Source organism: Microtus ochrogaster, chromosome 4, assembly GCF_000317375.1.
Source record: "Microtus ochrogaster isolate Prairie Vole_2 chromosome 4, MicOch1.0, whole genome shotgun sequence".
Lineage (NCBI taxonomy): Eukaryota > Metazoa > Chordata > Mammalia > Rodentia > Cricetidae > Microtus > Microtus ochrogaster.
This window is the reverse complement of record NC_022011.1, coordinates 34,577,892-34,590,140: the sequence shown is the minus strand read 5'-3', so window position 1 is coordinate 34,590,140 and position 12,249 is coordinate 34,577,892. Positions and strand designations below refer to the sequence as shown.

The following is a 12,249-nucleotide window of genomic DNA, read 5'->3' as shown; positions in this document are numbered from 1 at the left end:
GAGAGAGAGAGAGAGAGAGAGAGAGAGAGAGAGAGAGAGAGAGTGTGAATGTGTGTGTGTGTGTTCCTATATTCATTCCTTAAATCTTCCCGCTGCTTCTTTCTGTTTCTTCAGTGCTTGGCATTCTGTGTGGTCATTTTCACTAGACTCTAAGTCAGGTGTGTAGGCACTTTTAACTATGCTCTCTGCACACCTGCCTCATGACAATAATGGGAATGTTTTCTGGAAATGTGGAGAGTGGGGTTTAGACTGTTGAAGGAGGCTGCTTGTTGGTTCCCGACTGCTCAGTCCAGAAATAACCACATGGAAACTGTAATAATTAAATCACTTCTTGGCCCATTAACTCTTGGACATTTGGTGAGCCTCCTGAGTACTGGGATTACAAGAATGTGCCACTGTGCATGGGATATTTTATAGTGCTATTCTTTATAAATTTTATTTAATTTTCTTTTATGTGTGTTGGTGTTTTGTCTGAATTCATGCCTATGTGAGGGTGCCGAATCCCTTGGTGCTGTAGTTTGACAGTCGTGAACTGCCGTGTGGTTGCTGGGAATTGAACCGGAGTCCTCTGGAAGAGCAGCCCGCACTCTTAACCACTGAGCCATTTCTCCTGCATTTTGGAAAATCACAGGGGTCAACACATCCAGAGTGCAATGGATAAGCCTAGCGTGGGAAAACCTCCTTTGTGGTCATGGTGTCTCCCCTGCCAGGTAAGTATGCTATTTTTAAAATATGTGTGGAATACGTAAATTTTAGGCAAAGAGAAGCCTTTTTTTCCCTATTGTACAGCTTGTTTTTGCATTGATCACCACTAGGTGGCAGTAATGCCTCCCTAGGCAATAAGAGGCTTGAAGACATTTGGGAAAACAGAAGCTCAAAGAACTTGAGGTCAAATGGTTAGTCTTACTGGCTGAGGCTAAAGAATGTGAATTATCAAACCAGCTGAATGAAGAAACTAAAATGAAAGGGAGGACATGATTACTCTGAAGGGGTGAAAGTGAAGGTTTATTATAGATACGAGGAAGAAAACAGACAGAGGCAGAGGAATCTGGAAGCGTTCACAGTGAACAGGACTGGCTAACTGAGCTGGACCATGCCAGGAGACAGGGAGCGGGAAAGGGAAAGAGGGAACCTGGAGCAGCAGCCAAGAGGGTCAGAGAGCAAAAAGGCAGAGTAGCCAAAATGTCTGTTATATAGGGAAGAGCATCTGAGGGGAGGGCAACCCAGCCCCTGGGCCGGGAAGTTTAGGGTAGGGGACAGGGAATGCCATCCAGGAGGACTCTGAAACAGGCAGGGGCTGAGAACAGCACAAATGGGCTTATGTCTTCCCCATTTGGTCCTCCCTGAGTCCTAGGGAAGTTAGATAAGCTATTCTTAATGTTCTGGAGCATGTAGCACCTATCTGTCTCACTTCTGATTGGCTCCCTGCAGAGTAGTCTGTGGTTTTCCTGGTTGTTGTAATGGTGAGGCCTGGTCCAAGTGTGGTCAGTCTGCAGCCTGTCATGGCTTCACTGATGCTAAGTTAGGCCTCTTCACAGACCACATCTGGCCACCAAAGGCCAACACTGTCCTATGTGGTAGCTGAAGATTTAATGTTGTCCCATATGACAGCAAAAGTCCTACAACCACTTACCCCAATGGGGCCATCAAGACCACCCGAGTCTAAGGGCAACCATCTAGGTAATGGGTCTCTGTCAATTTAACTGATACACAGGCCATTCAGAGTATGGTTCCTGCCACAATTTAGCCTTTTCAGTTCTTTGGTTGGGTTGATGGCTAACTATAGCTTCATCAATGCAGCAACTGCCACACATTAAAAAAAAAAAAAAGGCCTTACTTTTCTAGAGCTTTTAGGTCACTTGATAAAAAAGGAAAACTCTCAGACAGCTTTGCGTTACTACTACCAGGCTCCATATTAAAGGCAAAGAGGTTTCAGATATAAGTTTTACTATTTAAGGAATTTGTTTTGCAAATACTGTTAAAACAATGGCATTGAAGCAGGACATGATGGCACATGCCCTTAATCTCAGCACTTGGGAGCCAGAAGCAGGCAGATCTCTATGAGTTCGAGGCCAGTTTGGTCTACAGAGTGAGTTCCAGGACTCTGTTACACAGAGAAAAACCTGTCTCAGAAAATAAATAAATAAATAACCTACTCCTCCCTCCCACAAAACACAAACAAAAAGCAAAACAATGGGCCGGGCGATGGTGGCGCATGCCTTTAATCCCAGCATTTAATTTCCAGGACTCGGGAGGCAGAGGTAGGTGGATCTCTGTGAGTTCGAGGCCAGCCTGGTCTACAGAGCTAGTTCCAGGACAGGCTCCAAAGCCACAGAGAAACCCTGTCTCAGAAAAACCAAAAAAAAATAATAAAAAAAAAAATTGAAAACAATGGTATTGTAAGCTTCATGGAGTGAAAAAAAAAAAACAAAACCATAAGACTTGGATCCACCTCTCACAGGTCGAATGGACTCCAGATAAATGCCCTGTCAATCAAAAGTCTAAGGTCCCCTGCTTCTTGCCGATTCCAGCGGTGGGGAAGTTCCACATCTAAGTTTCCCTTTAATTCGTTCACTTTCACTGCTGTCCCTGTGTAGATCTGTCTTGGCAGAGTTCCACTAAGCTGGCAGACACCATCCAGAAATCACCTGCGAACTACCAACACCTCCAAATGCAATCTACATCGCCCAGGTAGTCCTATGAAACTGGAACCCTAAACTTCCTGAAAGCTGATGCAAGCCAGTCTAGTCCATGTGGTTGCTCCCTGTCTCTTCAGCTGGGTCAGCAAACCGGAGGCTTCTGATGAATGCCCCATTGCCCACATCCCCTCCTGGTTGTTGGCTGATATTCCAGCATTCCTGGGCCCTGAAAAAGCCATCCTAATTTCAGCTGGAGGTAGTTACAGAGGAGAATACATCACCCCTTGTCCTCAACAAAGGGCTGGAATATTAGGTCTAAGGAAATTTTCTGGTAAAGGGAACAAAATGGCTACCTCTAAGTATACCAATATTTTGAGGCCTTAACATTTGTTCTTTTTATGCCAACCAAAAGGTACAATTTGTAGATGAGCAATGCATCTTTTGATGCATTTTTTGTTTCCCCCCAAATAAAGAATGCTTAGACCCTTATCAGGGGTTTGCCAGGGACACATAAGACAAGGAGGAAATGAAGAACCAGGCTGTTTCCATTTTAGGCTTAAAAGTCATCTAATTGTAAAGACAAACTAGGTTCATGCCTGCTTATGATTAAACCTCTCTTTCTCAAAGATAGGACTATGTTCTGCCTGTAACTTTTTCTTCAGTTTCTCAAGACAGGGTTTCTGTGTAACTGCTGTGGCTGTCCTGAAACTCACTCTTGTTGACCAGGTTGGCCTTGAATTTACGGAGGTACACCTGCCTCTGCCTGGATTAAAGTGCCGGGATTAAAGGCGTGAGTCCCCACCGCCGGGTCACGCCTTAACTACAAATGGCTCTGTGTGCCTGTCCCAGGAATGGCGATCATGTCTTTTCTTTCATGGTTTATAACCATGTTGCATCCCCATCTTATCTACTACTTTCTCTGCTCTGGACTCTTCCAGATGCATCTGGATGTTTTCATTTTCATATCTACAATAAAAGAACCTGCTTGCTGGGCAGTGGTGGTGCATGCCTTTAATCCCAGCACTCAGGAGGTAGAGGCAGGCGGATCTCTGTGAGTTTGAGGCCAGCCTGGTTTATAAGAGCTAGTTCCAGGACAGCTAGGGCAGTTACACAGAGAAACCCTGTCTAGAGAAACCAAAAAAGAAAGAAAGGACAACACCTTCTGCTACCCATAACTTGGAGCAGTTACATCATCAGTCTTGGTGCTGAAGATGGAGTCCAGGACCCTGTACAAGCACATTGCCCTGAATCGTATTTGGTGGTGGGGCACAAGTGTGCAAACAGCTGCAACCAAGCCAGCGTGTTGCAATGTTGAGACGCTGCGTGTTTGTGAACAGGCAAGCCCAGGCCACTGTACCGTGGTGCAGAGACGTGGCAGGAATGCAAACATGCATGTTCAGGCCACCAGGTGGTGGCATGGGGACATGGAAGGCATATGAGCAGGCATTCTCTCACAGCCACGTGACAGTGCCAGGACGATGCCTGACTGTAAACGGGTGTGCCCAGGCCACCCCTGGTGTCATCGGGTTACAACTGGCATGAGAAAGTGCAAGCCTAGGTTGCCAACTGGCACCAATGAGATGCTGCTGACATCCAGGCCCGGGAGAGTCTGGAACTCCAGAGCTCAGCCTGTTCATCTTGAACAAGTAAGAAAGAAGGGCCTACAAAGGGTGGTCACACCTAGATCCTGCAGGGCTCCTGTTCTCCCTCTTCAGGACTCATTTTTCCAACTGCACACAATGCTGGTGGCTGATAAAACCAGGAATGTGGCTTGTGTGAAGACAGCCCAAGAAATCAGGATAGGAAGCATGTACCTGATCAAGCAGTTCCACTGCACGGAGCCCCACACCTGACACCTGCTGAGCTTCATCACACCCAGCACACAAACTTGAGACCTGTGAGAATCAGTTGGAACAGGCTAGGGGTAATACACACCCCCCCCCCCGGTGTACCATATAGTAATTGGTAAGGATGTGCATGTGTCAGTTCGCCCACAGTCTACCCTCAAGGAGATGGCCAAGGGCTTGTGGCTTCCCCAGGGCAGGTAGCTGAGCTTTGACTAGAAAAAGCAGCCTTGTGCCTTTCCAAGCCTTTACGTCTAAAGAGACTGCTAACAACCCTAAGACAGGACAATCGTGGTAAAGACAGCCAGGAGCCGGGGGATGGTGGCGCACGCCTTTAATCCCAGCACTTGGGAGGCAGAGACAGGCGGATCTCTGTGAGTTCGAGACCAGCCTGGTCTACAAGAGCTAGCTCCAGGACAGACTCCAAAGCCACAGAGAAACCCTGTCTCGAAAAACCAAAAAAAAACAAAAAAAAAAGACGGCCAGGACTTGGATTTGTGTTCCTACTGCAAGTAGTTACCTTGTGATTTATTGACCTACAATTTCGTACATGTATATAAGACATTTTGGTCATCTTCACCCATTTACCCCTCTCATTCCCACAGGTGCCAAATAACCATTTCTCTAAGTCAGAAAATGTGCTTGAAGGGGGGAAGCTAAGGAGCAGGAGCCCTGAAGATAGGGCCAACTGTGACAGCTTGCATAGGTGCGAAGAGCTTGAATTGGGGTCTCATTGCAGTCCAGAGGGGCTTAGACCACGTTGCCCAGACTGGCCTCAAACTCAAGGCCATTCTCTGGCCAAAGCCCTGGAACACAGAGATTACAAGTACGAGCCACCATTAGAGATTTTAAGTTCCAAGTATTTATTGCAAGAATGGCTGGACAGCTTTGAAACGGGAACAGTACAGGGATGTGACCGGTTAGAGCTGTGCTCCCAACTTCTTGTTTTGCCTACTTCGAAATGTAAAATTTCAGAAAAAGCGTCAAGACCCTTCTCCCCGCCTGAGCACTCATTGCCCTTCACACCGATCCCAGACTGCCGACACACACCCCTGCAGCCTCAACTCAGTGAACTGTGGAACACCAAACCTAACCAGGGCGTTTTGCTTTGTTTGAGGCGAGGTCTCACTCTGTAGCCAAAGCTACCCTGGAGCTGTGCAGTTTAGGCGAGCCTGGAACTCCTGGCAATCCGGCTGCCTCGGCCCCCACATGCTGGGATTGAAGACATCAGCCATCATGCCTGGCTTCAGCTGGCTCTCATTCACACTCGAGGCCTCGGCTGCTCTTTAGACTGAGTGCACCCCTAAGCTGAAGTAAACGGTACGAAGTCTCCTCCTAAACCCTCAGGTCCACAGATCCTCAGTACTAACCCGCGTAGATCTCTTGCGCAGCCGCAAATCGCTCGGAGAGGAAGAGGCATGGTCCTGAGCGGAAAAGCAAGGCCCCAGAACGGAAGTAGTGGGAACTCGGAGGCGGCCGGAACGGGGACCAGTAAGAACGCGGGACTAGCCGGAGCCCGGAAGTGCGGACTAACTCTGTGGTCGTTCCTGAAGCTCAGGTCTCAGCATGGCTTTGGGAGGGAAGGCACCCAAGAGGAAGAAGGTCCAGGAGCTGAGGTGAGCGGCGCGCGGCGTTGGCGTGGGTGCGGGGTGGCGAGTGGCTCGCGGCCTGGAAGAGACTGTGCCTGTGTTTGCAGACAGAGCCCTGAAGATGGCTTGGGGGACGCCGCCGCCGACTACCAGGTGGGACAGGTCGCCGACAGCCTGCGGGGCGGCCAGAGACTTTCCGAAGGCGCGACGGGGCGGCTGGCAGCTCTCTTCAGCGCCGCGGAGTCACAGGCTGCACCCGTGTTTGTTCCTGTGCCCCAGGTGAGTCCCCGGACTGCGGCTTGAGTGTCCCCTTAGAGCTAGGTGTAGAGGGTAACTCGCCTGACAGCATCAGCTGTCCGCCCCTGGAGCAAGACAAGCCTTTCACCCCCAGCCCTGTTTATTGGTTGACAGGGTCTCTTGTAGCTGTTTAGCCTCAGATTCTGTAATGTACCCGAGGACGGTCGTCCTCCAGCTTCTTGAGTGCTTAGATTACAGGACTGCTCCATCATATCTGACTTTACTTTTTAGTTTGAGAAAGGGTCTCACTAGTTGCCCAGATTGACTTTTAGCACACACTGTAGCCCAGATGCCATACTGCTGCCTCAACTTTGCACTGAAAAGTGGAATCACAGGTGTGTGTGTGTGACCAAGCCCATCAAATCTGGGTTCACGACTAATGAATGTCAAGAATTCTCTGCTTCTCTTTAACCAGTGAGGAAGAAGTAGTATCAATCTAGAAAGAGCACAGTGTTGCTCAGGGATTTGGAGATGAGGACTTTGCTATGTAGCCCTGGTTGGCCTGGCATAGCTCCTACCGCCTCCACATCCTGATTGCTGGAGTTAGCGGCATAGGCCACAACACAGTCATAGGGCCAGAATTCTTAAGAGCTTGACGTATTAAGTGTGACTTGAAACTCTTGAAAGGAAACCCCTAAGAAAAGAAAACCCGATGATGAAGAAGAAAGTACATCCCAGATTAAAAGGCCAGCTGTGCCAACCCCTGCCAAAAGGATGAAAGTGAAGAAACTCTCTGATGCAGAGGAGAGGCTGGCAAACAGGTTGGTGAAGTTCTCCTTACTGGGTTAACTATATCAGGCGGTTTTGAAAAATTAATGTTCATCTTAATTTTTTCTTATTGCATAGTTCTCAAATTAAAAAAAATACATTATATAAAGTCTCATAGTATAGATAGCTAAAAAATACAAAGACCCCATTTATCCAAAGTGAACAGCCTTTCAGGTCTTTCCTTTCCATCTCTGCCTCTTGTTATTTCTGGGCCATCCTTGGTAGGTCTTTACCCCCATGACTGTAACCCTGTGTTTTATGTCTTCAGTGTTTCAGGTGGCTATCAAACATGAATTTGGTTTTTCATGTGGAAACCAGATTTCCATCATTAGCTTAAACTTTTTTTATAGACTATTTGAGTTAGTTTCCAGATAGCTACACCAGTACTACTTTTCCAGTTATTGTTTCTCGCTGTTTTGGGGAGGTGAGTTAGGGCAGGGGTTTCCTTCCTTTCTTCCTTTTTCTTTTCTTTTAAGATTTATTTATTATGTATACAGCGCTCTGTCTGCATGTGTGCCTGCTGGCCAGAAGAGGGCACCAGTTCTCATTACAGGTGCTTGTGAGCCACCATGTGGTTGCAGGACTGGCTTTGTCAGCTGCTGTTGTTTTTGGTTTGTTGTTTTGTTTTTGACTCTTTTCTTTGGTTGTTCCTTAAAAACTAGGGAGAGTGCCCTAGCAAGTGCTGACCTAGAAGAAGAGCTTCATCAGGAGCAGGGGCAGGAAAGGAGAAGGTCTCAGTCTCTTGGTAAAGCAGCAGGTGGAGAAACACTTGGTGTGAACCTCAGCCACGATGGAGACCAAAGAAGAAAAATCCCACTCAACCCTGAAGAAGAGCGGTTGAAAAACGAGAGGACTGTGTTTGTCGGCAACTTGCCTGTCACGTGTAATAAGAAGGTGAGCAGGAGGGGCAGTTTAAACCTAGGGGAGTTGTCGGCTGAGGTCACTTTTTTATTGAGCTAATCATTGATAACTCACTGCCGTAGCTTTGCCATGCTTCCTGCTCACCACACCATAGATGGTTATGGTGCCGACACCTCCTTGATCCTAGAGTCACAGACACAATTTGGGCTGTGTGTTTGTGTATGTGTGTGGTCTAATTCAGGCTTCTGAAGGTCATGTTTGAAGCAGCAATAGCTTTTCCTGGCTTTTTTTCTCTTCTGCTTCCTTCCTGTTAACGCCTCTAGAATGTAAACTGGATCGTTCTCTTCACTGCTCTGTGTGGAGCACAGGAGAGGACGCCTGACACAGCACAGGCTCAGTGATGTCTGCTGTGTGGAATAGTGAGCACCCAGGTGCCTTTCGTGCTGCAGGCTTCACTGAAGCCGTACCTTTGCCTTCTATGAACATGTGGTTGGTCTTCACTGCCTGAGCAATCCTCAGGCCCACATCCTGCTCACCTTTGGAAGGATGGGATGATAGTCTCCTTCCTTAAAAGCAGCCTAGGAAACACTGACTTTTATTCTGTCCCCTAGTCCCCTAGTGTTTTTTTGTTTTGTTTTGTTTTTTTTTGGTTTTTCGAGACAGGGTTTCTTTGTGGCTTTGGAGCCTGTCCTGGAACTAGCTCTGTAGACCAGGCTGGTCTCGAACTCACAGAAATCCGCCTGCCTCTGCCTCCCGAGTGCTGGTATTAAAGGCGTGCGCCACCATCGCCCGGCCCCTAGTGTTTGATTCATAAAGATAACATGTACTATCTTTTAAAAAAATCTTTTTAGATTTGTTTCATGTGTATGAATATTTTGTGTATGTATGTGTACTAATATGTGCCTGTGGTGGTCAAAGAAGTAATAATCAGATCCCCCGGAAGGTGGAGTAACATGATTGTGAGCTGCCATTGGGTGCTGGGAGTCAAACCCAGGTCCCCTGTAAGAGTAGCAAGGACTCTTAACCACTGAGTATTTCCCCAGTCCTCCTTTCTGTTTGTGAGACAAGATGTCTTTATGTCTTCACTCTGGCTTCTAACTCATGGCAGTCCTTCTGCCTCCACCCCCAAAGTGCTAGGGTGAGACACCAGCCCAGTCGTTTTTTGTCAGTTGGGTACGCGTCTCCCTGAGTCACCCTGTGTACCCTGGTCTAGCCTTGAGATCTCAGGCATTCTGCCTTAGCCTCCTGTATACATTTTGCTGTTGGTTATGATCTCCCCTTTATGTCATAAGAACTCAAAGGAAAGGTGCTCTGCAAAAATATTCCTACGGTTTAAGTTAGAATTAGTTATAGAGATTATTGTCCTACCCCTTAAAAATGTATGTTCTTGAGACTGGGATTCTCTTGAAGTAGTGTTCTGAAGTAAACAGTTGGCAGATTTCCCTGTGGGTTGGTGTCATTAAAAGGCAGTTTGGGTTAGCCAGTGTAAAAAGATCCGAGAATGTGTGCAAGACACAAGTCTGACCTCAGTTTAAGTGTCTCACAGACTGTAAGCATTGGAGCCTACAGCTAGCACCGGCCATGAGTAGATGCTAATGTCAACCTCAGTTGTGTTCTTCTCCCCAAGTTTCTGTAAACTCTTCTTGTCCATACTGCTGAGTAGTCACCTGCTTTTCTGATGTGCTCTTTGGATTTTAGATGCCGGATGTGAACACTAATCTCGCTTCCACTTTGGGTTTCTAGTGCTGGGATAAGAGACGTAGACTACTATAGTTGGTTCTGGAATGTTCTTAAAGTGTAGCAGTGAACACAGATATTCAAGGTATTAACTAACATGTATGTGTTTATTGTTTATTTTAGAAGCTGAAGTCATTCTTTAAAGAGTATGGACAGATAGAATCCGTACGATTTCGTTCTGTGGTAAGTGTCTTCTACCCCTAAAAAATGCATGTCACTGTGCTTTATCTGTAAATCAAAACTGATGGCCTCATGGTGCCCAGTGTCTGCTACGTTCAGATGATTGTCTCTGCTGTCAGTAAAGTAGACAGAAAGGTTGCTCCTCACCAGGCAGTCTCCTTCAAACTGCAGCTAGCCTGACTTGTGTTGTGTAAACAGAGATTTTTGTCGGGACCACCAACTTTCCGATATCCATGTGACTTATTATTAATCATAAATGCTTGATCAGTAATTAAGTCTTGTTACTAACCACCCTGACAACTTACCCCATATTTTTAATTTATTCTCTGCCACATGGCGATACCTTTTTTGCCTCTATGCATCTCCTGGCAACTCCATCCTTCTTCCCAGAGTCCTCTCAATTTGGCTGTCCTGCCTGACATCTTTCTGCCTAGCTATCGGCCAGTCATTTCTTATTAATCCAATCAGAAGGCACCTTGGCAAAGACATATCTTCACAGACTTACAAAAAAATTATTCCAAAATAGTGTGCGGTAGATGAGTATGACTGTTATAGGCAATGCTTAGGCACTTGTAGAAGGCATTGGTATCTACTTTCATTCTCAACCAATTATGCTAGCGTTCTCAGGATGAAATACACAGTATAGTTTCTGTTTCTGTTTGCTTCCTCCCTACTGTCCTGGAACTCTAACTACATAGACCAGGCTGGTCTAGAAAGTGCTGGAATTAAAACTGTAAGTCATCACAACCAGTAATATGTATTTTAATATTTCCAGTGTAGTTAGCATGCACAGGTAGTGTTTACCTTCTTTCTAGTTATTCTTTCTTACATGATTCTCTCAGGGCTTCTCAGGGCTGAAAGCGTAGATCAGCAGTGGGAGGCTTGTCTAGCATTTGTAGTTTCTCATTCTCCACACTGTCAAGGTCTGAGCTGGGTAGTTTTGTTGCTGCTGCCTTTTGCTGCCTGGGATGATCTTTAAATGCCTGCAGTCTTGCCCCATCCAACAAAGGCATCCCTGAAGGATGCCAAGTGTCCCATGGGAAAAAACTGGCTGGCTTATTTATTTATTTATTTATTTGTTATGTATACAACATTCTGCCTCGATGTATGCCGGCATGCCAGAGGAGGGTGCCAGATGTCAGTACAGATGGTTGTGAGCCACCATGTGGTTGCCGGGAATTGAACTCAGGACCTCTGGAAGAGCAGCCAGTGCTCTTAACCTCTGAGCCATCTCTCCAGCCCCAAAACTGGCTTCTTTAAAAGTATACATTTTCACTAGCAGAGTGCCCATCTTTAATCCCAGCATTTGGGAGGCAGAGTTAGGCAGATCTCTGTGAGTTTGAGGCCAGCCTGGTCTACAGAGTTAGTTCCAGGACACTCAAAGCTACACAGGGAAACCTTGTCTCTAAAAAAATGAAAAAAAAAATAAAGTAGACATTGTCTAAGATTTTGACAGTCCTCATCATTTCTGTTGATGTGTTTTTTTTCCCCACTGTTATCACCTATTTTATCTGCTCTTCTGAGCTCCATTTCCCAATATGGAGGTCTTATCTGACCCACTAACTGGGGTGTCTTGGCCCACACTCTAGTTATGGGATGCCTGTTTTTAGCCTCCAAGATGTGGCATTGCCTTTAACTTCTTTGGACCACCTGGCTTGTTACTTACTCTGTTTGCTTTTCACATGGGTATAGTCAGAGTTTTCCCATCTTAGCAGCTGCTTCCAAATTACCACACAGAGACTTAGTATTATGTATGAATACTTAACCAATAGCTCAGGCTTATTACTAGCTACCTCTTACATTTAAGTTAACCTATTTCTATTAATCTATGTATTGCCACATGGCTTGTGGCTTTCCCTCTCCTGTAGCATCTCTTGCTCTTTTGGCAGCTGCCTGGAGTCTCTCTCTGACTCCATCCATCCTTCTTTCTCTCTGTATTCTCAGTTTGATTACCCCACCTATACATTTTGCCTGGCATTGGCCAATCAGCTTTTATAAGCCACTGAGAGTAATACATATCGATAGTGTAGAAAAGGGTTGTTCCACTGCGTTTCCCTGTTTCCATCTAATTAAGGGAGGTTTTAACTTTAACATAGTAAAACTATATAATAAAAACAGTTATTGGCGGATCTCTGTGAGTTCGAGGCCAGCCTGGTCTACAAAGTGAGTTCCAGGATAGGCTCCAAAGCTACAGAGAAACCCTGTCTCAAAAACAAAACAAAACAAAACAAAAAACAGTTATTGGGCTGGAGAGATGGCTCAGTGGTTAAGAGCATTGCCTGCTCTTCCAAAGGTCCTGAGTTCAATTCCCGGCAACCACATGGTGGCTCACAA

At 46.3% G+C, this 12,249-nt stretch overlaps 1 protein-coding gene and 1 non-coding gene across 2 annotated transcripts in view; one reads left to right on the top strand and one right to left on the bottom strand.

Annotated features, from left to right (window-relative positions):
• Positions 1-557: 557 nt before the first annotated feature.
• On the bottom strand, positions 558-718 carry LOC113456000. The gene has a single exon (XR_003376897.1). It is a non-coding gene; the product is annotated as a U1 spliceosomal RNA (small nuclear RNA).
• A 5,281-nt stretch (positions 719-5,999) lies between these two features.
• The window catches only part of Rbm34 (RNA binding motif protein 34), a 21,208-nt gene continuing 14,958 nt past the window's right edge, over positions 6,000-12,249 (top strand). The window contains exons 1-5 of the mRNA XM_005345904.3: positions 6,000-6,099; positions 6,180-6,351; positions 6,997-7,130; positions 7,800-8,031; positions 9,859-9,918. Of these exons, the coding sequence (XP_005345961.1) occupies positions 6,050-6,099; positions 6,180-6,351; positions 6,997-7,130; positions 7,800-8,031; positions 9,859-9,918 (648 nt within the window). The 5' untranslated portion in view covers positions 6,000-6,049. The remainder of the gene's footprint in view (positions 6,100-6,179; positions 6,352-6,996; positions 7,131-7,799; positions 8,032-9,858; positions 9,919-12,249) is intronic.